The sequence below is a fragment of the Curcuma longa genome, chromosome 9, assembly GCF_044706935.1.
Source record: "Curcuma longa cultivar G26 ecotype Majalengka, Jawa Barat chromosome 9, ITB_CL_G26_1.1, whole genome shotgun sequence".
NCBI lineage: Eukaryota > Viridiplantae > Streptophyta > Magnoliopsida > Zingiberales > Zingiberaceae > Curcuma > Curcuma longa.
Window position 1 is genome coordinate 6555486 of NC_133869.1, and position 27821 is coordinate 6583306.

Sequence of the window (27821 nt, forward strand, 5' to 3'; positions counted from 1 at the left end):
TTACATCTTTAACACTTGAATTTTATTCAATAACAAGATTGTGTTTAAGAACAAGATGAACTAACTACCACAAGCATGCAATCATCCTACAAGGGACAGATGTTCCGATAGAATAACATACACTAGGTAACAAACTGATGCTAACGAAATCAAAGTAATCGTTTATTGTCACAACAAAGTGAATGCACCTAGCCATGGGCAGAGGCATATGTTGCTGATGAATTCCGATATTTCTGGATAGGATGTACTGACGAACTGTCTACTACAGCCGAGCATTGGCTTGACTGGAAGGGGCACCCTGCCAAAAAATATTGCCACTTAATCAAAACCTAGCTGTAACTAACAACAACACTAACAGGCTGCACGTCCTAATATTTTGGATAGACAACATGCACCATTAGCAATATTCAGTTCATTTAAATATGTTTTAGGCGTTCAGCAATTAAGTTTTTGGATCATTGTAAATCCTAGTATCTCTTAACTATAGTTTAATCAATTTGTCTAATCATCTTTGTTTACTTGTGCCGTCCATTATCTACAGAGAACTCACTTTTTCCCATAAAAGTTACTATTTACTTAAAACCTAGCTCTGAGAACAATAACAAGGTTCATATCAAGGTTTGAAATTTCGTGCCGTATCGCCCGATACGCACGAAAAATCTCGTTCCGACGCGGCACCGGCACCGGCACAGCGCCGGCACATGAATTCCGGCCGGGCGGCATCTCCGGCGGCGTCGCCGGCTCCGGGCGAACCTCCGGCTGCGTCGCGCAGCCTCGGCGACGCTCCTGAGGCGTCGCGAGGCCTTGGCGACGCCGCCGGAGGCGCCGCCCGGGGCCGGCGACGCCGCCGGAGGCGTCGCCCGGAGCCGGCGACGCCGCCGGAGGCGTCGCCCGGAGCCGGCGATGCCGCCGGGGCCCCGCGACAGTCCGCGCGTCCGCGTCCGCGTGCCGCGATCGCGCGATCGCGAGGTTTTTTTTTTTTTAAAACTTAGGTATTAATTAGATTTTAATAATCAACTCCTAACTATAGTTCAAAGTTATAATTCGGGATAATTTAAATAGACCCTATTAAAACCTATAAAAGTATCAAAAAATTTTATTAGACCCTATTAAAACCTATAAAATTATCAAAAAATTTTATTTTTTATTTTTAAATATTTAGATTAAATTTTTTATTTTAATTAATATATTTTATATTTTAAAAATACCGAAACTATACCGGCACGGTACGATACGGTACCGAAACTGTATTTCCAGGACCGAAACTCCGGCACGGTTCGATATTTTAAACCTTGGTTCATATCCTAATTATTTTGAATTAACTGTATCCTATATTCACCGTTGAACTCCATGCAAATCATACTGCTAGCAATATCTAGCTCCCTTGTTAAATCTCTTTTACCAATTAATTTTTTTATGTTTAATTGATTCAACTAACTAATTCAGTTGTTGTTGTACATGTTGATAACTTCTTCCATGTTATTCCTTATCTGCACAAAACCTAGGACCGAACATACAGAGGAGGGGGGTAAATGTATGAATCTCACCAAGGAAATGCCTTTGGCCGCCCTTTCTGCAAGGTAAGAGCAAGGCTTGAAGAAATCACCATATATCTTCGACCAGGCATCCAGTCTTTCAAAGATGTATTTTGCTCCCAGAGAGTCGGCCCAAAAGATTACACCGCCCCTGGTTTTCGGTTCATCGTGAGAGAGCCAAAGAAATTAGGAAATAAGAAGATACTTCCCTAATAATCACTACTATATTACATGTAAATAAAAAAAAGATAGACTACAAAATACTCAGGAAACCTCAATTCTAGTAAAGCCACATCACTATCAACATGCTATTGCCCAAATGCTAAAAGAATCACATTTCTTGTAATTGCACAAATAGAAACTAATAGATTCTTATTTTAATTTCACCTAGAACCCAAACAATTATCCAAGTATTTGTTCAATAAATATGGCAATTCTTTAATTATTTTATTCTTAACAAATCTTAAATAAATAATTCTAAGCTAATAAAAAGTTAATAGATTTACAGAAAATAAAAAATTTTAAAGCTATAAATATGAATTATTAAAAATCTGCATATATATTGCATAAAGACAAAAAAAATATTAATATTAGCTATAATAGTTTGATAATTTTAAATTTATGAAATAGGAATCAATTTTAAATTATCAATTTGTAAGGAAAACAAATATTTTAAAAATATTGGTCTGATGATTTATTAAAAACCTTGTGGAATTGCATGTTATATTACATGCTTATCCTATGAATAATAATATTGATAAGAATTTCAAAGTTAGGATTCTAAATTAATATTGAGGACCAAACTTTAAATTATGACATTTTGTATAATTTAAATAATTAAAATAAATGTGACTATTCTAATTGCAAGTTTTAATTAATAATGAATTAATAGTTAATTATAATCATCATTATATTGTAAAATTTTAATATCTATAATTTGACAATTTTAAATTTGTAAACTGAAAACCAGTTCTATAATAATGCAAAAACGAACCTGTAAGGAGGGAAACCCATGCCCATGATTGAAGCAATGTCAAGGTCAGATGCCTTGACTGCAATTCCCTCGTCAAGGACCCGGCAGGCTTCATTGACCACCGGGAGGAAAACCATTTCCACTATATCCTTGTCTGATAACTTCATCAACTGCAGATTAACAAATCAACATGGAGATCACAACGAATTACAAATGAAACATGATATAATTGTCAAAAGGAAACAGAGCATCTTGGATTGGTACTAGAAATGGCATGTGTGTCCGACTTATGTATGAAAAGCATAACCAGTATACATTTGAATATATTTCTCAAAGTATATGATAAAGATCATGTTTGTAAAGTAAAGCCAGTATGGATTATGGAAGCTCTTAAGACCATGTTCTAATGTGACAAAAATGTGTCAGTTGAAGTTTAGTACGCATAAAACTAGAAATTGTTTAAGCCTCATGTTTCACTTTCATATTTTGCTAGGCTATTGAAGGTAACTAATCACGGGCACTTTTACGTTGGGATCATAAAAGTGCAAGCTAAGGAGGATGCCATCAAAGAATGGATAACTCCGGGACCAATGTGAACTTATAAAATTGATCTTTCTAATTAGTCTCATTTTATCCAGTTTGGTGCTTCATATAGATTTCACTCCATATTTGTCGTCTCTCCTGACAACTTAGGTTTTTGTTTACATCAGAAATTGATAGTCCAATAGCAAACCACAAAAGATCAGAAAAAAGTGCCTGCAAATTGGTTTGCCAAAATTAAGAACTTTGAATGAAATATGAATTTTAGTAAAGATTAGCAAAAATTGCTGATGTTTTATTTGTGTTCATATTGTTAGAAAGAAAACCACATTTAATAACTCATAATCAGTTAGTTCCAGGTAGTAATTATTGTGAAAGAGATCAACATGTATATTTATATAATCCCTCCGATTCACTTGTGGGTGGGAATAATGGAAGATGCAAGGATAAATATTACTAATATAGAAGATGCAAAGATGACCCCTACTTCATAGAAAATAAAATCTGATTGTTGACAATATAACCTGAGCTATATATATATATATATAGCTCAGATTGGGCACTCTTATTTTGATGCCATACTATTTGACTGACAAATTTATGTATTTGTATTCAGAACAAAATATCAGGATTTTCTAAGAAAGCATGTAAATTCAAGATGAGAATCAAATACTCGCGAACTTTTTATATACAAATGATTTCACAGCTAGGAAGTACCCGAAGTAGAAACATAAAATAAAGACCAAAAACAAAAGTGAAAGAACCTCAGGCTTAGGGGTAACTCCAGCAATGTTCCTTGATTTCTCAATGTACTTCAATATTTCTGGATCAGGACTGGCCTTCCTTTTGTTATCATATTTATAAAATCCCTTGCCTGTAGCTTCACCTGCAAAAAGAATAATGAGAATGGCAGATAAGTCTATCATAAACCATAAGTCGAATGTTCCATATGTTCCAACTATTTGAGGTTAAGTATATTGACCTTTTCCACTACTTGTTTTCTTAATACTTTTACTATTCAAGGTTTATATAAGGCAATATTATTGTCAACACTTATGTGAATCAATTTTTGCACCATATACTTCCAACCTTAATTAATTGCGCATATCTAACAATTAAAACAGTTGATTTTCTCTCAAATATCCCTGTATCATCTTCATTTTTCCCCTTATTTACATCTATTATAGTTCTCCCATACTATTTGCAAATCATGACATTTCTATTACCGATTACAGTAACCACAGAAAATCAATGGTGATCTCAATTTTAGTGACTAATATTGATGTATTTTTCTTCACTATCCTCAAACTTATTTTTGACACCATACGTTTCACAAAACATGGTTGGCCATATTGTTGTCTTGCAATATATATATACTTAATGCAAGGAGAAATGGGGATCACAAAAACAAAAGCTATTCACTTATTAAGTATTAATCACTAAGTTCTTATGCAATAAAAAAGTATGCACATCAAACTCTTGTTTAAGTTTATATATTGAAGAATAACTTTGGTCTTATTTATAATTTTTTTAGTCGATTCAACTTAATAATTCCATTAATTTTGTACATCTTCCATCCTTTTTATATTTAACTTTAAACTATAATGCTTTATTACTTGGAGAGAGAATTAGAGAGAGAGACTCTTATTTAAGTGAGCGGATAAAAAAGAATCAAGTACAATTTTCTCTCGCCTTATTTACTTACATCATTCAACCTTAGTTAACGAAGAAGGAATTGATTTATAATCTACCATTCCCTTGTTGCGCAAAACAAAACATTAGTAATTGAAAGGTTTGAATGTAATTAATTCCTTTTTTACATTTTTTCTTCCTCATCCATTCAAGTAAACAGGGGAATATAGGGTGTGTTTAGATCTTGGAATGACAAGGAAAGAAAAGGGAGGGAGAGAATAAAGGATAGTTATTCTTTGTTAGGAATCTTTAATAAGGAAGATAAAAGAGTTATTTATCCCTAAACCCTGAATCCCTCTTCACTCCAACCCAACTATTTTTAATCCTCCACATTAGGCGATAAGGAGAGAATAGGATGTAAAGAATTAGTATTTTACTTTGTAACCTTATTTATCTTTCTAAAGTATATTTGTGCATGGAAAGGACTATCTTTCCTGTCTCTTCCCTTGTGTTTACTTTAAGGGGAGGAAAGGAGAGAAGTAGTTCAAGTGAGAGGAAAAAGGGAAAGTGGCATACCCATTGGTTTCTTGGATAGAATTGAAAGGAAGAAAATAATTGAGTTCACTAGGAACTCATGCTTACCTCTCTCAGATTCTTTCCAATCTGGGGGGAAATAAAATGAATATGTTCAACAAATTAGATTTCTTCATCCTCTGCTCTTTCCTCTGAGTAAACAAAGAAAACTTGATAACTTTTGTTTCCTTTTTGTTTCCCTCCTATTTCCATCCATTTAAACACACCATTAATAAACCAAAAAGAAAAACTATCACCTTTATCCACCAAGATTTTGGCCCCACAAGTTAAATATTTAATTTATTCCAACTAAATTGACATCAACTAATGCAATATCATAATCAAAGAACTACTAAAATTTCATAACCAAAGAAGATCAACGAATACAACTTCGTAATTAAAGAATAATAAATTCATCAAATACAAGAATGAATTCATACCAACAAATAGAATTCAGCAAGTATCAACACACAAACATAACATAATGAAAGAACATCAATTAATACAATATTATAATCAAAGAATATTAACATCACATATGAGTGATCAATTCATCAATTTTCAACACGTGAACATGTATGCGTGTACACACACATTTGATACTGAGTACACCAAATATGATTAAAGATAAAGAACATAAAATACAAGTAATGAATTCGTGATCAATATGTGCATACACACACAATCAAAGAATATCAACTAATACAACATCATAATCAACGTACACTAAATACGAGTAAAGATAAAAAAAACATAAAATATAAGTAATAAAATCATCAAGTATCAACATGCACACACAATCAAAGAATATCAATTAATACAATATCATAATTAAAGAACATCAAATATGAGCAATGATGAAGAACATCAAGTACAACTAAAGAATTCATCGAGTATCAACATCAATAGCCACCGGGACATAGCTGAGTTGGTTACGACGTAGCAAAGTTGCAGAAGAGGGCAAGGGTTCGAATCCTGACGAAGTCAGGCAATACCCTCCTGCGTCGTGATCAACTGCAATTTCTCGATTTACCTCCTCACAAATGGTCGTGGAGCCGATCGTGTGGGGCCGCTAAGGTGGCGGATTCCACCTTTTTGCAGAAGAGTATCAACATCAATACGAGTAATGAATTCATCAAATATGAGTAAACAATTCATCAAGTATCAACACACATCATAATGAAAGAACATAATGCAATATCATAATTAAAGAATATTATCATCAAACACAAGTAATGAATTCATCAAGTATCAAGACATGCATGCGCTAGTGCACGTACACATCACCATTAAATGAGTAATGAATTCATCAAGTATCAACACTCACAAGCCCATATATATATATGCACATAGCTGCATGCATACACACACATCCCGAAGGATATCAACAAATACAGCATATTCAAAGAACATCAAATACGAGTAATTATTTCTTCAAGTATCAACACGTGCACACACAATCAAAGAATATCAACTAATACGAGTAGTCTAGTGCACAAAGCTACTGTCAGTGCAAGGTCCTGGGGAAAGGTCGGACCATATTAAGTTTATTGTACGCAATCTTACGTTGCATTTTGCAAGAAGTTGTTTCTGCGACTTGAACCCGTAATCTCAAAGTCACATGACAAGAACTTTATCGTTACGTCAAGCCTCCCCTTCCAAGGAATATCAACTAATATGATATCATAATCATAGAACACCAAATACAAGTAATGATGAAGGACACAAGTATGAGTAATAAATTCATCAAGTATCAATCAGGCGCATGTGTAGGTGCGCACATGTGCATACACACACATCATAATCAAAGAAGATCAACTAATACAACATCATATCAAACAACATAAAATAAGAATAATGATGAAAAACATAAAACACAAGTAACAAATTTATCAAGTATCAATATATGCATGCATATGCACCAGCATACACATCATAATCAAAGAATATCAACTAATATAATATCATAATTAAAGATTAAAGAACATCATATACAAGTAACAATAAAAAACATCAAATACGAGCAACAAATTCATCAAGTATCACCACGTGCATGCACGTGTGTGCACACATGCACGCATGCACATGTGCACACACAATGAATTCATCAACAAATAATATGTGTGCATGCATGCATACACGCACACATGTGCACACACATCACAATTAAAGAACAATTAATATAATAACAGTATCACAGAACATCAAATATGATATGAGCAGGTGCACACATATGTGTACGCAAATGCATGCACACATGTGCACGTGCATATGTATACACACATCATAATTAAAGAACATCAAATTGAGTAATTAATTCATCCATGGTTTAAAATTTCAACCCATGTTGGAGTTTCTATCTCAGACCAGAATGATACAATTTCGGTGTTGGTGTAGGGAGCACTAGATAATCAAATCTGCGTTTTGATTATGGCATAGGGTTCAAGTTAAGATTGTGTTGTATGCTGATGAGCTAATCTAAGTATGCAGGTAGCACAGGAAAGTCCTAATTGAAGGCTAAGCAAAGAAAATCCTAATTAGAGACTAAGCAAGAAGTCATGATCAGTAAGATTGAGCAAGAAATCTTAATAAATCAAGGACATCAGACGGAAAGTCTAAGCAGGTTAGTGAACTGAACATTTAGCAGATCAATGAGTCAGCGAGGACCAGACATCGAAAGAAAGTCCTGGAGTGAGAGGATCGAATGTTGAGCAAAAATTCAAATAGGTCTGGAGGACCAGATATTTGGCAAAAGATAACTCTCTTGAGAGGAGTAAGTGAGGACACGTTCCCTTGAAGGGAACAATAAACGTCGGTCTAATCTAAGATTTCACTAGAAACCCAAAAGACAATACCAGACAGTTGTAAAATTGTCTAAACCTAATTTTATATATTGTATTTGCATTGTGCTAACTCCAAGGTTTAAAATATCGAGCCATGCCAAGATTTCGATCTCGGATCGGAACGATACAGTTTCAGTACCATATCATACCGTGTCGGTATAGTTTCAGTATTTTTAAAATATAAAATATATTAACTAAAATAAAAAAATTTAATCTAAATATTTAAAAACAAAAAATAAAATATTTTTTAAAAATAATAAACTAATTTTATGAATTTTATTAAAATCTATTTAAATTATCTCAAACTATAACTAGGAATTGATTATTAAAACTTAATTAAACCCTAAGTTAAAAAATAAAAAAAACAAAAATCGCGACAGATCGCACGTTGCCCGCGCGGAGGCATCATCGGGCCCGTGTGGTGCCTCCGGTGGCGTCGCCGGGCCCGGGTGTCGCCTCCGGTGGCATCGCTGGGCCCCGACAGCGCCTCCGATGGCGTCGCCTGGCCCGGGTGACGCCTCCAGAGACGTCACCGAAGCCGCGCGACGCCTCCGAAGGCGTCGCCGCACCTGGGCGACACCTCTGGAGGCATTTCCCGACCGGAACCGCGATGCCGATGCTGGTCCATCGGCGAAACGAAAAATTTCACTCATATCGTGCGATATGGCTCAATTCAATCCCTAGCTAACTCTGTGATGCAGGAAATTAAGAAATCATAATTTCATATTCCGGACACCCCTATTAGATCCGAGGACCCAGATGGTCCAAGCACCCCTATCAAATCTGGGAATCCGGATGTCAATTTTTCGAGCCAGCGAAGCGAAAAAGGTGGCAAGTCCCAATTGGTCAGGACACCTCAGCTTCCAAGCGCCCACAGAAGGATAAGATGCGACAAAGTCAAGGCTGATCCAACAATCGCCACGTCAATATTCCAGGATATCCAACCGCCCAGAGATGCTAAGTCAACAATTACAGCAAATCAGAGAACTCACATAGGGGCGCTCAAAAGGGGATCCAGGCGCCCAGATTGCTCAATATAAGCAGCCACGAATAGAGCCTTCAGAATAACGATCATGACAATTCTGCGACCACTACTCACATGCTCTACACTCCCGAGACACTACTACGACGCCAAAGCACTACACTGACATCACACTCAAGATCTAACATATAGTCGGTAAAAAATAACTTAATATTATTTCATCTTTTTGCACTTCATATTCTAGGAACGATAAACGTGTTACTTTTCCATCTCTTGTAAAAAGACAAGACTCTTTCTCATTGTGAAAAAAAAGTATTTTAGTGCATTGCCCATCGAAAGCAATCAAGAATTGCGAGCCTTAAAGTAGCAACCAGAGGTTGTGAACTAAGTAAAAACAAACTTGTCCTTATTTTATATTTTGATTCTTATTTTCCACTACGTACTAAAGTTTTTAAAATGAGTTTTCGAAAACGAATGAAAAAGCAAAGCGCGCTATTCATCCCCCTTTAACCCTCTTTTCGATCATACAATTAATATCAGAGCGGGGCGCTCTAAATTGGTGAAATCACCATTCGAGCAAATTTTTTTCTTCATTTTTTTCGTTTGTTGATCAAGTAGTCTGAATTGGTACAATCACCTCTTCTGACAACTTGTTCAATTTTGTCGAAATTGATTGAATCTGGTGCAACCACCACTCGAGTCATTTTCATTAGTTGTGCTTCTTTGTTCCCGCACTACTAATCTAAGACCAAGTCTTAGTACATTCGTTTTAATTTTTTTTACAAGAAACTACTTTTATGGCTCAACAAAAAGGGCTCAACACCTCTCGTCCATCACTTTTCGACGGAACAAACTTCGACTCCTAGAAAAGACAAATGGAGCAATTTATGAAGATGGGTGAATCCTTTCTTGATGATTCACCTTACCGATTGATGAACTCAGAGAAATACTGAAAATGGAATGGTGGACTTCTGACATCAAGAATGCTCAAGTTGATGCTCAAGCTACATACATAATCCAATGCAGGCTAACCAACAAAGAGCTTGATCGAGTCGGAGGCTTCAACAATACTAAGGAGCTTTGGGACAACTTAATTGAACTCCACAAGGAAACCAATGACTCCAAGGTAACAAAAATTCTCAATTTCAATAATTTATCTAACAATAAAATATAGGATTACAAATCATCTTCAGAAGATTCCGATGAAGAAGAACAAGCCCAAACAAACTTTCTAGCACTACCGGTGCTAGATCAAGTGGTCGAAACCGAGTCCGAGTTTGTAATCGAGTCCGAGCCAGAGTCCAGATCTGAAGCCGAGTCAGAGAGAAGTCATGGATCCGTATCTGTTTCAGATGATTCCAATAACAAGGTAGACTCTCCCCTAGTTAAGAAATTGTATGCTTTAATTTGTGATTTGACTCGTAAACTAGCCAAATCAAAAATTCAAGTCAAGTCTCTCCAAAAAAAGGTCAAAGCCCTTAAGTAAAAGACTGACCTAAGGATTTCAACTGAGCAAGTTCAAATTGGAACTTCAACTCAAGTCCAACAACTTGAGGAAGAAAATTTCAATTTGGAAACTCAAGTTGAAACCCTTAAAGGATCATTGAAACGGTTCACCTCAAGTTCTAAGTGTACCTCAATATGATACTTGAAACTCAAAGGGTCGTATACAATCGATCCAGACTTAGATATAAGACTGAAACACGATTCAAATCATATTTATCCTTAGTAAATCGAACCAATAGATAACGAGTCCAAGCATGGATTCCCAAGTCTGACTTGACTATTCAAGTCAAACTAAATCAACATTGGGTCCCCAAGGATCAAATTCACTATTTGACTAGATCTTATAGGGTCATGATCCAGGGGAAGGTAATATAAAAACTATCCTAGCTAGATAAACTGAGTGTTATATTTTTTGTTTTGGATTTTTTTATTTTTTGAACTTAGACTGAACCTACGCTAGATAAGAACAAAGGCTTAACCGAAACTTGTCTAACCTAGTACTAGGGTGGGACGAAATGATAGTACGTTAGAAAAACTTGATTTAGGTAGTCAAGTGGGATAAGGAGTACCTCACTTAATCTGATTAGCTAAGTGAAACTAACTAAAACTAACTCGTCAAACCCTAGACTAGTTAGACCAAAATTTTTCATTAGATTAACTGAATATACAATTTCATGAATTAACTTTGCCTTAGAAAATGATCATTGCTTTGATACCTAAGAAGGCCTCTGTGTCTCACCACGGCCTGGAAGCTAAAACCTGAAATGTATACTTAATTGATCAACGGTTAAACTTAAATCTAACTCAAGGTCAATCAAATCTTAGAATTCCAAATTAAAATAATTAAGTGATTGATAATTTAGAAATGAGTAAGATGGATTTAGGACCGATTAACTAAACTCAAACCACCTACAAAAATTCATCTAAGTAATTCAATTAATTCAACTTAATTAATTTACCTTAATAAATTTAATTAATCTATTCCAACTAAATCTAAAATTCAATTTAATAAATCTTAATTAATTCAATAATAATAAAGTTAATTAATTAAACTTTAATCAAATAATGCAAAAACCTTAAATAAGTTTAACTTAAACTTTAAATTCAAATTAATCTAACTTGAGTTTAATGAGATTAATAAACTGACACAACTCACCCAAAATAAACCTTCATTAAACAATTATCCCTAAATTAATCCGATTTGAATAACTTAACATAAATTAAACCTTCTAAATTTAACCAAATAGAATAAGTAGGAATGTTCTCAATAGACTAGACTTGGGTTAAAACAATTTTTTTCTAAAATAATAATTATTGTTATGTTTTCCAAAACTTATTTTTCAAACTAATGTTTTTAAAATTTATTTTTCAAAACTATTAGTAACAACTTAGGTCTTTCAAAAATTAATCAAAATCTAAACTTAGTCTAGGTCTTTCTAGTAGAAAGCATACACCTATAAATTTAGGCAACCAGCATCTCACAAGCATCTTAGGACTAACTTGCTTGTGAACTTAGCCACTTAGACTGGTTTGAGATGCTTAGGATCAAATTAGACATGCTAATAAGGATAATTTCATAGATGTTCTATTTTCATATATTTTATTTTATAAACTTAGTTATCATGCTTGGACTCTAGGCACTATAAATATCTTTTCTATCAATACAACTAAGAATGGATAGCGCTACTTCTTTCATAACTTTAATTCATTATATTATTGCAAGTATTACATCTCAAAAGTTTTTTCCAAAACTTCGTGCAAAATTTTGAAATGCCTTATAACCTTAAAACATTGTTTAAAACTTTCTTCCTAAAAACCTTTGTTTTTGATTATATCAAAGGGAGAAAGTAACTTCAAAGTTGAGGATAAGTGATTTTTAAAACAGTTTTTCAAAAATAATTTTTGTGTGTGTTTTCAAACTACTACTTATCTAAGTAGGTATTTTCCATAGTACAAAACTAAGGTTTTTAAACTAAGTTTTTGTAGTTCTCAAAACTTAAAGCTAAAAAACAAAAGGACCATGTCCCATTCAAGGGAAGAGAAAAGTTATATGATTTTCAAAAATAAAGACCACTCTAATTTCAGGAGAGACTGAATCAAGGGGGAGTATTCTTTTAACTATTTTAATTTTTCAACTAATTTTACTTAACTTTGAATTAGGTTGTCATAATCAAAAAGAGGACAATTATTGGTATATGGAGTACCAAATAATTGAACCTGTTTTGATCATGGCAAAGGGTTCAAGTTAAAATTGTGTTGTGTGTTAACGAGTTAATCTAAATGTGCAAGTAGCATAGGAAAGTGCCTAGTTAGAGACTAGGCAAGGAAAGTCCTAGTTGGAGGCTAGAAAAAAAATCCTGGTTAATAAGACTGGGCAAGAAGTCTTGGTAGATTAAGGACACTAGGCGGGAAGTCTAAGCAGGTTAATGGACTGGACATCTAACAGATCGATGAGTCAGCGAGGACTAGACATCAATAGAAAATCCTGAGATCAGAGGATCAAATACTGAGCAAAAGTCCAAACAGGTCTGGAAAACTGAATGTTTGGCAAAAGGTAAATCTCTTGAGCAGAGTAGATGAGGGTGTTTTCCCTTGAAAGGAACAGTAGGCATCGATCTGACCTAGGATTTCACTAGAAATTCAAAAATCAAAACTAGGCAGTTGTAAAACTATCTAAACTTAATTTTCTGTATTGTATTTGCATTGTGCTAACTGCCTAACTCTGTGATGTAGAAAATTAAGAAATCAAAACTTCAAATTCTGCACGCCCTTATTGGATCCAGGCTCTCAGACGGGCTAGGCACCCCTATCAAATCCAAGGGCTCGGATGTCGATTCTTCGAGCTAGGAGGTAGATGAGGTGGCAAGTCCTGATTGGCCGGGACACCTCAACTTCTAGGCGTCTGGAGAAGGACAAGACATGATGGAGTCAAGGCTGATTCGGCAATCGCTACGTCAACATTCTAAGCGTCCGGAAGAGATCCAGGTGCTCGAAGATGCTAAGTCAGCGATTACAACGGACCGGAGAGCCTACATGGGGCGCTCGGATAGAGATCCGAGCGTCCGGATTGCTCAATATAAACAGCCACGAATAGAGCCTTCAGAACAATAATTATGGCAATTCTGCAACCACTACTCGCGTGCTCTACGCTCTCGAGACATTGTTGGATGTCAAAGCATTACACCAACATCATGCTCAAGATCTCACCTATAGTCGATAAAAAGTAGCTTAGTATTATTTCACCTTTTTGTACTTCATTTTCTAGAAACGGTAAACGCGTTACCATTCCTTTTCTTGTAAAAAGACGAGACTCTTTCTCGTTGCAATAAAAAGTGTTTTAGTGCATTGTCCATCGGATGCAGTCAAGGACAGCAGGCCTTGAAATAGCAAGTATTCCAAGTAAAAACAAACTTGTCCTTACTTTCTATTTTGATTTTTATTTTCTGCTACGTAGCTAAAGTTTTTAAAACGAGTTTTCAAAAACGAGTGAAAAAGCAAAGCGCATTATTTACCCCTCCCCCCATCTAGCACTATTTTCGATCCTACAATCGAAATCGTATCGTGCCGTGTCACTACAGTTTCGGTACTTTTTAAATTTTTAAATGTGTATTAATTTTATTAATATTTGATTATTAAATATATTCACTATTGATGTTATATTTTAAGAAGTTGAGTTCATATTTTAATATTTTCTTATAAGACAATGTCTATTAAATTTTTATAAATTTTTTTAAAAAATAAATAATTCTTAAAATTCAAAACTAAATCTAAAACTATAAAATCATTTGAAAGACTTAGAGATAATTACAAAATTATTTGAATGTCTTATATTTTAAATTTTTTAAAATTTATTTGAAATGTTTAAGATTTATATTTTGAAAAATTTTAGATTATTTTATAAAATATTTGAATAATTTTTTAAATTTTTAAAAAATTTTAAAATAAGTTTTAACATTTTATAATTATTTTTAATAATAATTATAATTATTATATATAATTAGCAATTTATTTATAATAAAAAATTTAACAAAAAATAATTCACGATTGTTGCAACCTTACGGAGGCCGCCGTGAGGTCGTGGCACCCTTGCACCCCACGGAGGGCTACTGCAAATTAGGAGAACCCTCCTCGCAGAGGGTCACAAAACCCTTTACGCCTCATGAAAGGCCACGGGCGCCCTTCGAGCCCCGCGGAGGGTCGCCGCCCTTTGTGCCCCCACAAAAGACCACAGTGGGGTCGCGACACCACGCGAGGCCACGATGGCCTCGCCTTACCAATCTCACCTCGAAACGATAAATACCATCAGTTTCGTGTGACATAACTTGGAATTTCAAACTTTCAATTAATTAGGTATACACACCCCACGTATGGGTGCACACATACCCACACTCATTTCTAGTAATCAAAGAACATAAATAACACAATATCATAATAAAAAAAATCAAATGTGAATAATGAATACATCATGTATTAACACATTAAAAATGATTTATTACAAAAAAATAATATAGTAGATACTCAAAATACCAATGCATTACTTGAATATATACTTTTATTAACAAACAAAAGAGATTTATAGCAAAATACTAGTGCCCTACACAGAGTGGATATTTTCATTTAACAACATGGTGATGAGAAAATAATAAATATAAAAAACTAAAATTTGATAAATTAATTAATATATAATTTATAAAAACACATGTTTGTTCATAAAATGATTAATTATAATTATATAACCTATTGATATTGTCAAAGTTCTAGAAATAAAAAATATTGACAAAACAAATTTCTAGAAAACATGATCATTAAAATAACTATATTCTTATTCAAGATTTTTAAGCCGACAACACCATAAGACTATGATTTACCATCTTTTACAAAAAAAAAAAAAGTACATAATCCATTGTTTATGTATAAAAATTATTTAACATCAATTAAAATAAAATGTTACACAATTTTGATTTCTTTAGATAATAAAATAATTACCAAATTTTCATTTAAGATAATAAAATATCATATAAATTTTATATAATTTCTGCATTTTAAAATAAAAAAGAACACGTGCACCTTTAATTTCTTTAGATGAAACTTGAAAGTATGGCAAAATGTAAGTGGTGGGGTGTAGTATGGCGCAACACCTTTGATCTTAGTAGAAGTCATAGTAGTGACTAATCCATTGCTATGGTGTATGGTCATTTTGAATATATAGGTGATTCTCAAGAATTTTGTTGCATTCATATTTAATCAAATGGTCATTCTTAATTAAGTCATATAAATAAAAATAAATAAACAATATAGGCAACACATTTTTTAGGTTCGAACTGCACTAAAGTAAAGTTTGTCCAAATCAAAAATTTTGTAACTTTCAAAAATCAAATTAAATTGGCTTATAAAACATTAAAACCATATCAAATTTATCGATTTGGTTTAGTTGAACCAAATTAGCATTCAAGTTTCAAAATTTTTAAATATCTTTTTTATAATTTAATTTTTGTAGAATAAATTTTACTTTGCAAATAATAAATGAATTATCATACTGCAACTTAAATTTTATAAATTTTTAATCATTCCAAATAAAACTCAATGTATTTTATTATTAAAAAAGTTTAGTTTTATTTTTTAATTTGTTTTGCTTTGCAATTAATCAAAACTAAATTAAGCTGAAATTTTATTATGAATCAGTCAACCACCAAACAATATACAAAAAAAGTCAAACCAAAATCAAATATTAATTTGGTTTGGTTTTCAATTTGAAATAAAAAAGGCATGCCTTTTATTTTATATTGTTTATTTATAATAAAAACAATGCTTTTATATTACTTTTAGTTTTTTGTTTAAGTATATAAAAATTTAGATTTTAAAGATAAAACAAACGTAGTTTATTTTCTTAATGTGAAAGGTCTTTGTTTTTTTAAAAAAAATAAATCCTTTAGACTATTATTTATTGTTTAGTGGAAACCATGTAGCGACTCCTTTAGGTCTTTATATTACTTTATTCTTTTTCTCAATAATCTTTTGTTTAGTTATCATGAACGATCATTCAAACATAAAACAAATTGTAACTAGAAATATTCATTTAACATATTTTCCTCCCTTAAATCATGGTTTTTTTTTTTTGAAATTTTTTAGGTGACTTATTAACTTATTCTGATATAATTTAAGCAGCTTCACAGGTATATATTTTTTATAAATTGGTATAAAAAATTTACTGACATTTCTCGAGTTTGTCATTCACTCTCTCAACTCTTATTAGCTGCTAAATTAGAAAACCAAAATATTAACTATCAAGGTCTGAGCACTCCTAACAATTTTCATTTTCTTTTTTCATTTATCACATTTCATCTATTTTTGCACTGCTTCCAAAGCTTATCATGATTTTCAATCTCTAAAGTTATAATTTTGAAGTGTAATCATTAAATATATTTCAGCTTTGCATATCTAACCTTTTAATTGTTCATTTTTATATGTTCAACACTACCCAAATCTTCATACTTCTTTTCCTTTCTTTTCACAATTCTAAGTTCAAAAAATATCATATGCTTTGGACTTCGTTATACACTTAAGAAAAGTTATGTCAAAAAGCAATAAAAATTTGAAAACATCACAAAATGCAGTGCAAAGGTATGGAAAAAACTTCATATGCAGAATAAAAGTACGAATCACCAATAATAATCTTCAAGAATATCAATACCTGTCCTTTTATCTTCGATCATAATTGACATTAGCATGGACTTGTAGACCCGGTCAGGAAAGCTCTCAAGATACTGCATGCCAGTAGCAACTGCAACTCCAAAGCCAACCAGATCAGCTACTCTGGACAAAACAACCAAGGATCATAGTGAGCTGCACAATCCTCTATTTAAGTCTAGTCAAAAATTCAGTTTTGCAATTATCTTATTATTAAGTTAAACAATGATAAAAGGGAAACTTTGTAAAATTACTACTTTTACAAACCTGAAAGGGCCCATTGGCATTCCAAATTTGGTGCATGCTTGATCAATCTTATACACATCAAGACCATAGTCAACAAATAAGAGTGCTGACTGAGTGTAGGGAAAGAACATCCTATTAACTGCAAATCCAGTACAGTTGCCAACTACAATGGGGGTTTTCCGAATCTTTTTCCCAATATCAAGCAAATCTAGAACAACTTGTGGAGATGTTTTCTTTGTCCGGACTATTTCTAGAAGTGGCATTATATGAGCAGGACTGCAGAAGAAACAGCAGTTGGTGATTTACATCAAAAAAATTGCCACAGGGTGCTCAGAAAAAAAAAGCTATTATTTTTCATCTGAGAAACAATCTTACAAGAAGATTTGTAAAACAAAAAATGTTAATATGGAGTCAAATGAGTAAAACAAGATTACCCAGATATTTCCTCTATTACCTAAAGAAATGTGCACCCACAATTCGATCTTGGGACCTGATCTTCTCTCCAATCAAATTGAGATCAATTGTTGATGTATTAGAAGCAAGTATACAACTGCTAGAGCAATATTTCTCAAGATCAGAAAATATTTGCTGTTTCAAGGATACTTTCTCGATAACTGCCTATAAGGGCATATGACTCAATGTTAAAAATCCTCTAAAAACAAACATTCAGAGTCCATATATAAATTAAAGATTGAATAGAGAGTTGAAAATTTTGCCATACTTCAATGACCAAATCCACATCTTTGAAACTTTCATAATCAAGTACACCCGTGAGTAATGAGAGGGTTTTCTCGTACTTCTCCTCTGTAATCTTCCCTTTCTTGACACGACTCTGCAAATTGGCTGAAAGGGACTTCTAATAAAAATTTGAAATTTTGACATGCAATATATTTAGGGACCATTTTTCAGCAACAAAAAGTAGAACTTGGTGCCACCTTTAACTCTGTCTATTCCAGCCTTTAAGAAGGTTTCATTTACTTCTTTAATTATCACAGGGTAGTTGCTAAGCAACAAAGCAGTTGCGATTCCAGAGCCCATCAATCCTCCTCCAAGAATGCCAACTTTATTAATCTTTCTTGGCGTCAAACCCAAGTCAGTGATCCCAGGAATCTGTCAAAAAATCACAAAAAATAAGTCACTGTAAGGCAGGCTAGAATTTAACCATAAATGTCTAGAATCACTCAAAAATGTCATTTTATAAAGTCAAAATCAAATGTGTATGCAGGAGTGGCAAACCAAATAATATAGGCCAGAGTACTAACTAGTCTAGTTATTTTAGGAACAAGAAATTCAGGTATTTAAGTAAATGATTTCATATAATTATATAGGCAGCCACTTTCAGCAGTTAGCAGATTGCCTTTAGAAAATTGAGAAGATAGATATTCAACCGAAGTTCTAACAGTTAATCAGTTTCATGATAAAAATAACTAATGGTTTAAACCATTGGATAATATGTATGTATACATGTATGTGTTTAAATAAATGTATTAAACCTTGCTCACCAAAAGTCTAGGTCATTTGAATAGCAAAAAAGGAACAAGAGATATTCAAAATGTTTATTCAATGAAATATCACAGAAAAGATAAGGAACTGACATACACATTGTGAATACATGGTTATATGGTTGAAAGTTGAAACCCAGTACTTGTATACTGAACTAATTAGACAAGGGCTTACACACTTCACTAACAGTCACGTTATAAAATCCTTGGCATTGTTTAAGAGGCAACCGCCTAGGCAACAAGGGCTTACACACTCCACTAATTTGTAATGGTATATAATCTTTAGCATTGTTTTAAGAGGCAGCAGCTGCTTATGAGGTTTCAACAAAGGAATGCTTGACCTGATTGCTAGGACAGCCTAGTTAAGCAACCTTCTTAAAAAGCCAGACAGCCTAGGTGACCTAGGTGGCTCAATTCACTTAGGAGGTTTAAGAAAGTCTAAGGAAAAAAATATTTTCTTCTATAAGTTGTTAGAAAGAAATTGTAGTTCTCCCAATTAGTCCATCTAACACCTCTCTTTTGTCCCAGCCTACCACTCCACCCAACTTGTGTCATCCTTTTTCACTCAATGTCGGCGGCATATACTAATTTTCAATTGCTTTACCATCATCTTTAATTCCTTCTCTTCCCTAGGTGTGTTCTCCCTTTTTCTCTTATTTCTTTTTTTTATCCATTGTTAAGTTTTTCAATTAATCTAAGCCCACCTAGATTTTTTTTCATATTGTGGTTATTTTTCTTGGTTAAATATGAAATATAAAACATTTTATTGTTATATGTTTAGTACTTATGACTTGTTTATTTGTAATTGTAAGTTTTTGATTGATTAAAAATACAATTATTGTTATTGATAATATATATATATATATATATATATATATATATGAATCATTTTTAATTTAAGATATTTCTATAATTATTTTAATGTCAAGCTTCTAGGTGGGCCTACTGCCTAGTGGCTACGCAATGGATCATCTGCCTATCGCTTGGATCTGCCTTTTAATAGCTTGGTCCTTAGGAAAGAGTTTAGAGGATAAAACAAATATGATATATCTAATTTGTGCATTCAATGACTGAACATAAACAATATATGACATATAGTTATACACATCATTCTGCATGACTCAAAAACAAACATTATTATATCATCCCGATGCAAGCGAACAATACACAATTTCCATGTTAAATTAGCAGTACCCACTTCAATTCACAAGGTATTTACAGGCAAAAGAATTCATCAAAACCTCAGCAATGATGATATATCTAAATCTAGCCAAACCAGACTCCTTTTGTTAGCAAAAAAGGGAATGCAGTTTAGTATAAATGTTCTTATGAGTTATATAAAGTGGGTAAAAACTACCCTCAAAACTAAATGTAATTTATCTTTTAGTTTAATAACATTTCTCTTAGTGTGTTCTTTCTGTGTGTGATTTTCATCATTGGTTCTGCAAAAAAAAGGCATGGAGAAAAACAAAGACACATTCAAACTCCATCTATATGATAATTTAATTGACTTTCAGTCATTTTGGAAGTTGCAATGTGTTCTCTAATCAAGATCCTGTGCTATTAAAAACTTGAACTCCTCATCGGAAAAGCTTCAGCATGATTCCTATTGAAAATTAACAGATACAGAAACAACAAACTATGCCAAAGTGGAGGCAAGAGAAAGGCTATGGCACTAGTATTTAAACCTTTGACGTTGCACGTAGTGCAAAGAACACATGAACTAAACTCTTGCACGTGTCAGATTGAACAAGTGTTCGAAAGGAGTGGGCTTCCTGTTGATAAGAAAATTTAATTGTCATTAGAAACTACTTGAGTTGCATCTATCCAATTATATTCTACTTTAGTACAAGTGAAATTGGTTTACCTTCAACAATCCAGCACGAGGACCAGAAACTATGCCTTCTTCAATCACATCAATACAAACCAAAGGGTGTAGGAGATTGGCAGCCTGCTTTTGAGCTTGAGCTCTTGCAAACTTTAGAATTTCCCTAGCATCTCCAAGGGATTCTAATTTATCAGTTTTATAAAGACTCTTGATCCATGGTTTTCTACACTCAGCAATTTCCAAAGCCCAGTAGCGAGCTGTCTTCAACAATTCATCAGGTGAAGTGAGAGCATCAACCAGACCCATCTTGTATGCTTCCTCTCCTTTTACTGACTTGGATAACTGCCAGAGATGGACATAATCATATGCAGAAAGACCTCCAAAAATAGAGTTAAGGAGACAAAACTGATTGTACCAAAATCATTTCAAGTGCTTTGGTAAGTCCCACAAGGCGCGGAAGGCGCTGTGTTCCTGAAGAACAAAAAAAATCAACTAACCACCATTAAAAACGGAAGTGTGGCTTCTTTCAGTGTCAATATAAAAGAGGAACAGTTCTGAATAAAATCACTATACTACACAGTTCGTACATATGAAAATCATAGTGAATGATGATGCTTTGTTGTTTTGACTTTGCAGCCATTGACCTAATTTTACATGGATAATGTATATGGCTCCATGAAATCTAGAAAAGATACCCAGAAATAGCCTTCTTCATAGAGGTGAAGCCAACATCACCAAATAGATCCAAGGTTTAGAATTTCAAATCGTGCCAAAGTTTCAATTTATAGTTTTATTAATATTTAATTATTATAAATGTTTATTATTAAATTATATTTGAGATGTTGAATGTTGAGTTTAAGTAATGATATTATGTTGTGAAATGTTTGATGTTAATTGAATAAAAGTCGATTTAGGATTAACTAAAGTACACCAAGTAGACATAGCGGGATCAAGTAGTTTAAATGAGATTTATTGTGATTAATTTAAAACTAAATCAAATTTATATATATAAAAATTTAGTTCATTAGTAGTAGTATATTTTATGAAGTTAGAAATTATATTATATTTATTTTTTTTTATCTTTCTTAATAATTTGTTGGGCAAAAGTCAAAAGAATATTCTAAATTATACAAATCATCAAAAGGGCATCCCTTTTTTAAAAATAAAAATAAAAATAAAAAGGTGCCCCATCAGATGTTCTATCTCCAAAATATCCCTTATCCAACGTTGTTGTAGCAACTACCGATAGCTGCTACAATGTGTAGCAGCTACTTGGTATCTACTATAACATTGTTCCTTACTTCTAGAGTTATTGTAGCAACTACGACTAGCTACTACAACGTGTAAAAGTTACTTTGTAGCTACTACAACTATTTTAAAATGATTTTAATTAATTTAAAGTGACTTTGATGAAGTTTAAATAATTTTGACCAAGTTGATAAAGAATATTTTGATATAATAGTGTTCAAAATTTAGGATTTAGGGTTCAAAATTTTAAGATTTAGGCTTTAACCACAACGTATAGAAGCTACTCAATAGCTGCTCAACGTGTAGAAGCTACTCGATAGCTGCCACAACGTGAAAATCAACTATTTCAGTATTTAGAGTTTAGGATTTAGGATTTAGGATTCAAGATTTTAAGATTTAAAATATAGCCACAATGTATAGAACCTACTTGATAGCTACTACATGTAGAAGCTACAGCATATAGAAGCTACTTAATAGTTGTTACAAGGTAAAAAACTAATTATTTCACTAAAATCTTAAACCTTAAATCATATAAACTCTGAACATTATTATATCAAAATGCTCTTTACCAACTTAGTTAAAATTATTTCAACTTTATCAAAATTATTTTAAAATTGATTAAAATCACTTGAAAAAAGTTGTAGTAGCTACTAGATAGTTGCTACAACATGTAAAAGCTACTAAATAGCTGCTATAATAATGCAATAGTATTATATTGTGTTATATGTTGTAGTAGCTATCCAATAGTTTCTACACATTGTAATAGTTAATCATGGCTGCTACAATAACGCTGAAAGTAAAGGTATTCTCGGGATAAAATATCTGATGGGCCATCCTTTTGACTTTTTTTAAAAAAGGGCACCCTTTTGATGATTTGCTTAATTTGGGGCGCCTTTTGATGATTTCCTACCTCCTTATAGGTTTTTTTCCTCTATTTATCCCGTGGATGGATAAAAAAGGGAAAAGAATAATCATTCTTAAAATGGTTAAGAGGTTTATTTTTTCTCTATTTACCATGTGAAGAAATGAAGAGAAAAAAAATTACAATCCTTAAGAGGTATTTTTTCTCTTTGTTTACTCTTGTACGAATGGGGGAAAATATTAATAAATGAAAGATGGATTAACAAGGAAGAAAAAAATTAATGGATGAAAGAAGAAAAAAATCAGAAGACGAGAAAAATTAATAGGAGAAAGAAACTACTGTTTAAAAGCCTAAAATTTCAATCCAAAATTAAAAATTAAAAGAAAACAGTAAAAAAAAAAATCACGGCTACTACCACGACCCCGTGGAGACCGCCAAAGACAACATTATTGTAATGAATATACATCAAATGAATATATTCCAGATTTGTATGTAATTGTAACACCATAGATTTTGTTTAGGGATCAAGTTTCTGATATCGAAAATGAAAAGGTTTTATTGCATAATAATTCAATCTAAATAAAATAATGTTTGCAAGAAATTTTTCAAGTGCCTATGATTGCAAAGATAATTTCACAGACAACCTCCAAATCCTGGGATGACTCCAAGCTGAAGTTCTGGCAGACCTAGTTGAGCTATTGAAGTTGAAATGCGTGCATGGCATGCCTGAGCAGTAGATGAAAAAGATATTATGTCTGTCGTTGAAATATGATCTAATGAGCATATGCAGAACAAATAACAATGCATTCTACCATTGCAATTTCTAGTCCGCCACCAAGAGCTAACCCATCTATGGCAGCTACTGATGGTTTTCTTGCACCTGAAAAGCATAACAACCATTGCAAGTTTGTGATAGAAATCACCAGATTCGTACTTTGATACACATGTTTAACATAAAAAATGGCACCCCCCCCCCCCCCCCCCCCCCCCAATAATTACCTTCAAAAGTGTCAGTGATGACATCTATCGAAACATAGCCAACCTTCATTTGCTCAGCTGTTGAAATAGTAATTAAACAAGAGAATATGATGCAAACAAGTTAACAACAGTTATATATGCAATGAGAACCAGACATACTTTTCCCACTTTGAACACCACCAAAGGCAGAAACGTCAAAGCCTCCTGAAAATTTACCCTTTGCACCTGTATAATGTCAATATAAGATGACACATGCAATCACAGAGGATACAAGGTGCTAAAGAATATTATTTGAGCTCAAGCTGGCACACACCTGTAATAACTATTGCCTTCACATCATCTCTGCTCAAAGCTTGTTCATAACTTCCTTTCAAACTCAGCAATACTGAAAACGATATAGCAGAAAAGGTGAAAAAAATGGAACCAAAAGACATAGCATTGCTAACCAAACAACAATTCATAAATTCTTAGGAAAGGCTGAGTAAGGTATCATGCAAAAACCTAAAATTGGGTATTATGAAGTGGTAACAACAAAAATATCCCAATGTTTGTAGTAAAACAAGGAAATGAAGAATCAAAGATAAACGAAAAGAATAGTCTAATATTCTGAGTGAAATAAAAAAATAAGGAATCAAAAACAGATTTTTATCACCTTTATCAGTTTCCCATTTTATTGCTTTGAAAAGTTTTTGACAATTTTCTCTTATTTATGGATCCATGTCTCCGTTCATCTAATGGATTTTGATGAATGCCTGTGAATATCAAAAGAATACAAATTTTTCCTTAAGTTCTTGCCAGAGGGTTTCCTAAATTTGTAGATGTGTTTCAAACACTATCATGTTGGGAGTTCATAGTCAATGATCTTCATACAAATTCTGAAGACATGCTAAATGTCCCTTGTAAAAGTAGCGTCTCCATAAATAAAACGCAATGGGAATAAACAATACTATTGATTGTTTTAATATCATATCGAGCCCAATTAAATTATAAGAACATCAATTTTTAAGAAAAAAACTTAGGAAAAGGTAGATAATTTAAAAAAAAAAATCTTTGCTAATGGAATCTCTATATTCGACTACAAGTCAACACAACGCACTTAAGCAACGAAGAAGACGGAGATATCGGCAATATGCTACATAACCAAGAGCAAAAGAAAGCCCCAGGAAGGGCAAAAAGGGAGGGGAATAGGAATCACCGTCAACTGAGAGGGAATTGACGGGTGGGTTGATGATTGTGATCAGGGCAACGCCGTCGGCTCCCACCTCCATCACCGTCCTCCCCACGCTCACCATCGTCGCCGCCGACTCTTGCTCTGCTTCTTCTTCTGCTTCTTCTTCAGAGCTTCGCTTCGATCTGTTTGCTGATCCCGTGACGGAGAGAACAATGGAGCCTGAGAGCCTCTGCTTATGGACAGGGAGCATTGATGGCAAGGAAGCGTGCCAGAGTGGGTTGGTGCGTGAGATGGGGCGGTAAGCCGGATCGGTGGCTGGTCACGAATTTAGCAAGTGACGTAATATCAGTCGTCATTAAATAAAAATTACTTTTATCAATCGATACGTATTTAATTTTACGTATTACATCAAATACATAATTCACTTTTAAATTAATCAAACCAAGTATCTCTTTCTCGTAATACTCTTTTTCCTTTTCATTATTCATCTGAATAAAAAAAACTCAAAGCATTTTAGATAGTTTTGGTTTGATTTTTTTTATTTTTTAAAAATTATTATTTACTTTATGTTTTTCAATCTCATCCTTTGAAAAATGAAAAATTATTTTTTAAAAAAATGAAAAATAATAAAATATCATTTTCAATAGAGAATAAAAACTACAATTGGCAAATAGAAAATGCGAAAATGCAGCTATAGTAACGCCGCACGCCTTAGCCCTGATCGCACAACTCCAAATTTCTCCTCGACGTTGCAACATCAGCTGCTAGGTTCGCCCCTGACCACACTGTTTACCTGACCTTCGTCCCCAACAAGGAGATCGGCGGCACAGACGGCGCAAGGGCTTTCGACACGCGATCCTTTCCGAACGCCTTTGCGCAAGAAATTGGGCATCGGAGTGGTGCTCGACGATGCTTCTATCAAAGGTACGGATAATAGGCCAAACAGCATAAGAAATCTATGGTTTTGTAGCCGCTCCTTACCATTGTGGTCTTCCTGCGCATCCAATGGATTTTGTCATGAGGTATTCATGGTTAGATACGGATAATAGGCCTTGATATAAATTGGCTTGGAAAGCAGAAAAGTTCTGCCAACAACTGTCTCAAGGAGCGGTAAGAAGAGGGTCAATTCTCGCATGTCTTCTTTGCCCCTCTCTCTGACTTAGACTTGCATTCCAAGTAGGCGTTGCTTTTTTGTCCTAATCCACGGTCTTAGCATACTAAGCCCATCTGACCTTCGTTCTATCAAAGGATAAATTTAGTCTTTGCTTTCATGTTGGGAACCCCTCATTGTTCTTATTGTATCTCTAGGCCATAGTTCAGAATTGGACATCCAAATCATAGATTCTCTTTATCTAATGGACTTCTATTTTATAACATTTGAAAAATGTTTAGTGTCAAATTCTTATGCTGTTTTTGACCAGCATAAGTTTGGATTTAAGTTCCAGTATCTAAAAATTCTTATGTTGTTTTTAACATTGATAAATTTTTTAAAGAATACATTATAGGAAGGCATAATCCTAGTATTAAAATAGAAAAGTATGAGTGGTCAAAGGCTAATGTTGTCATGTTTGTTGATATCATTTACGAAAAAGTGAAGCAAAATAAGTTACAAACATCTACCTTTACTAATACGGTTTGGGACGAGATCAACAAAGAATTATATCAAGCTACGAAGAAGAATTATGGTATAGAGAAGGCTCAAAGGTAAATGAAGTCGTCTACGCACAAAACAACGACTTTTTGCTACATTGCTTGTGCATACTGGTGTCACAATGGATCCAGACACTGATAAAGTGAATGCTCCAGAGGAAGTGTGGATAATTTTTATTTGGCAAATGCTTTTATCCATTCAAATATATTTTTTATTGTATATTTGTGTATAATAAAAAATACTAATTTTTGTAATCAATGGTACAAAAAAATAAAAAGGAGTACAAGTTAATACGAAAGGAAGGCTGTGATCATTTTCACATTCTTAGTGAAGTTTTCGGTAGGACAACTGCAACAGGTGATATGCATAGGACTTCTACTCAATTGCCTCCCACATCTGATGAAAGAGAGAGAGCTCGAAGAAGCATTCATTAATAGAGGTGTTAACTCATATGTTGAAGTGGTTGTTGACAAGAATGAGGACGTTGGAGGGGAACCTAACAATCGGCGACATCATATAGTATAGAATCATTTGATAGTCATCGACATAAAAATCCTAAACTTTCAAAATATGACGCTTGTATGGACAAGTGGAGTAATACCTTGCAACAGCTGAGTGAAGAATCTATTGCTAGGCAAAAATACCTGGATTTGAGGGCCACTAAGTTAGAACGTGAACAAGATATATCATGCTCTTCTGGAACGAGCGTGTTCAGTGATCCTTACTCTATTGACATGTGCATGCAAATTTTAAATCAGATGGATAATTTATCTACCCAAGTGTACACAAAAGCTACAGAAGCTTTTCTTAATTACCTGATCTACGAGAAATTTTCATGAAAATTCTATCAAATAGGAGGGTTGAATGGTTGGATTGCCTCAATCTTGAGCACGTGTAGGGTCATATGTTGACAAGTTCATGGGGATTGCTTTTATTACCTAGCTGAAGACTATTTAAGTAATGGTGTTTTTTTTGATGTTGTGGCTTGAATGTTTAAGACATGTTTGATATTTTGTGGCTTGAATGTTTAAGACATATTTGATATTTTGAAATTTAATGTTGAA

General features: G+C 33.5%; 2 protein-coding genes and 1 pseudogene across 2 annotated transcripts in view; 1 reads left to right on the top strand and 2 right to left on the bottom strand.

The window, feature by feature from the left end:
• LOC141834957 (glyoxysomal fatty acid beta-oxidation multifunctional protein MFP-a) lies at positions 1 to 25318 on the bottom strand. The gene is made up of 18 exons (XM_074722360.1): positions 25131 to 25318; positions 24249 to 24320; positions 24095 to 24160; positions 23957 to 24013; positions 23770 to 23837; positions 23602 to 23683; positions 21263 to 21318; positions 20887 to 21189; positions 20708 to 20794; positions 18453 to 18627; positions 18239 to 18360; positions 17972 to 18135; positions 17539 to 17793; positions 17276 to 17397; positions 3813 to 3934; positions 2530 to 2678; positions 1548 to 1686; positions 1 to 298 (listed from the first exon to the last, which is right to left on the bottom strand). Exons 1-18 carry the CDS (start codon positions 25225 to 25227, stop codon positions 263 to 265), a joined length of 2172 nt encoding a protein of 723 aa, XP_074578461.1. The 5' UTR covers positions 25228 to 25318; the 3' UTR covers positions 1 to 262.
• The window catches only part of LOC141834461 (large ribosomal subunit protein eL36y-like), a 49127-nt gene that overhangs the window by 17529 nt on the left and 3777 nt on the right, over positions 1 to 27821 (bottom strand). The gene's annotated exons all lie outside the window — the stretch shown is intronic.
• Positions 25319 to 27715, top strand: LOC141834996 (uncharacterized; annotated as a pseudogene).

Bases quoted from the DNA above. Each gene is read 5' to 3' on its own strand.
- LOC141834957 (XM_074722360.1), bottom strand. From the start codon at position 25,227: ATGGTGAGCGTGGGGAGGACGGTGATGGAGGTGGGAGCCGACGGCGTT. The intron at 23,838-23,956 runs GTAATTATTGGG...TATGCTTTTCAG, and splicing joins CATCACTGACACTTTTGAAG to GTGCAAGAAAACCATCAGTA. The intron at 18,136-18,238 runs GTATGGCAAAAT...ATGCCCTTATAG, and splicing joins ATGTGGATTTGGTCATTGAA to GCAGTTATCGAGAAAGTATC.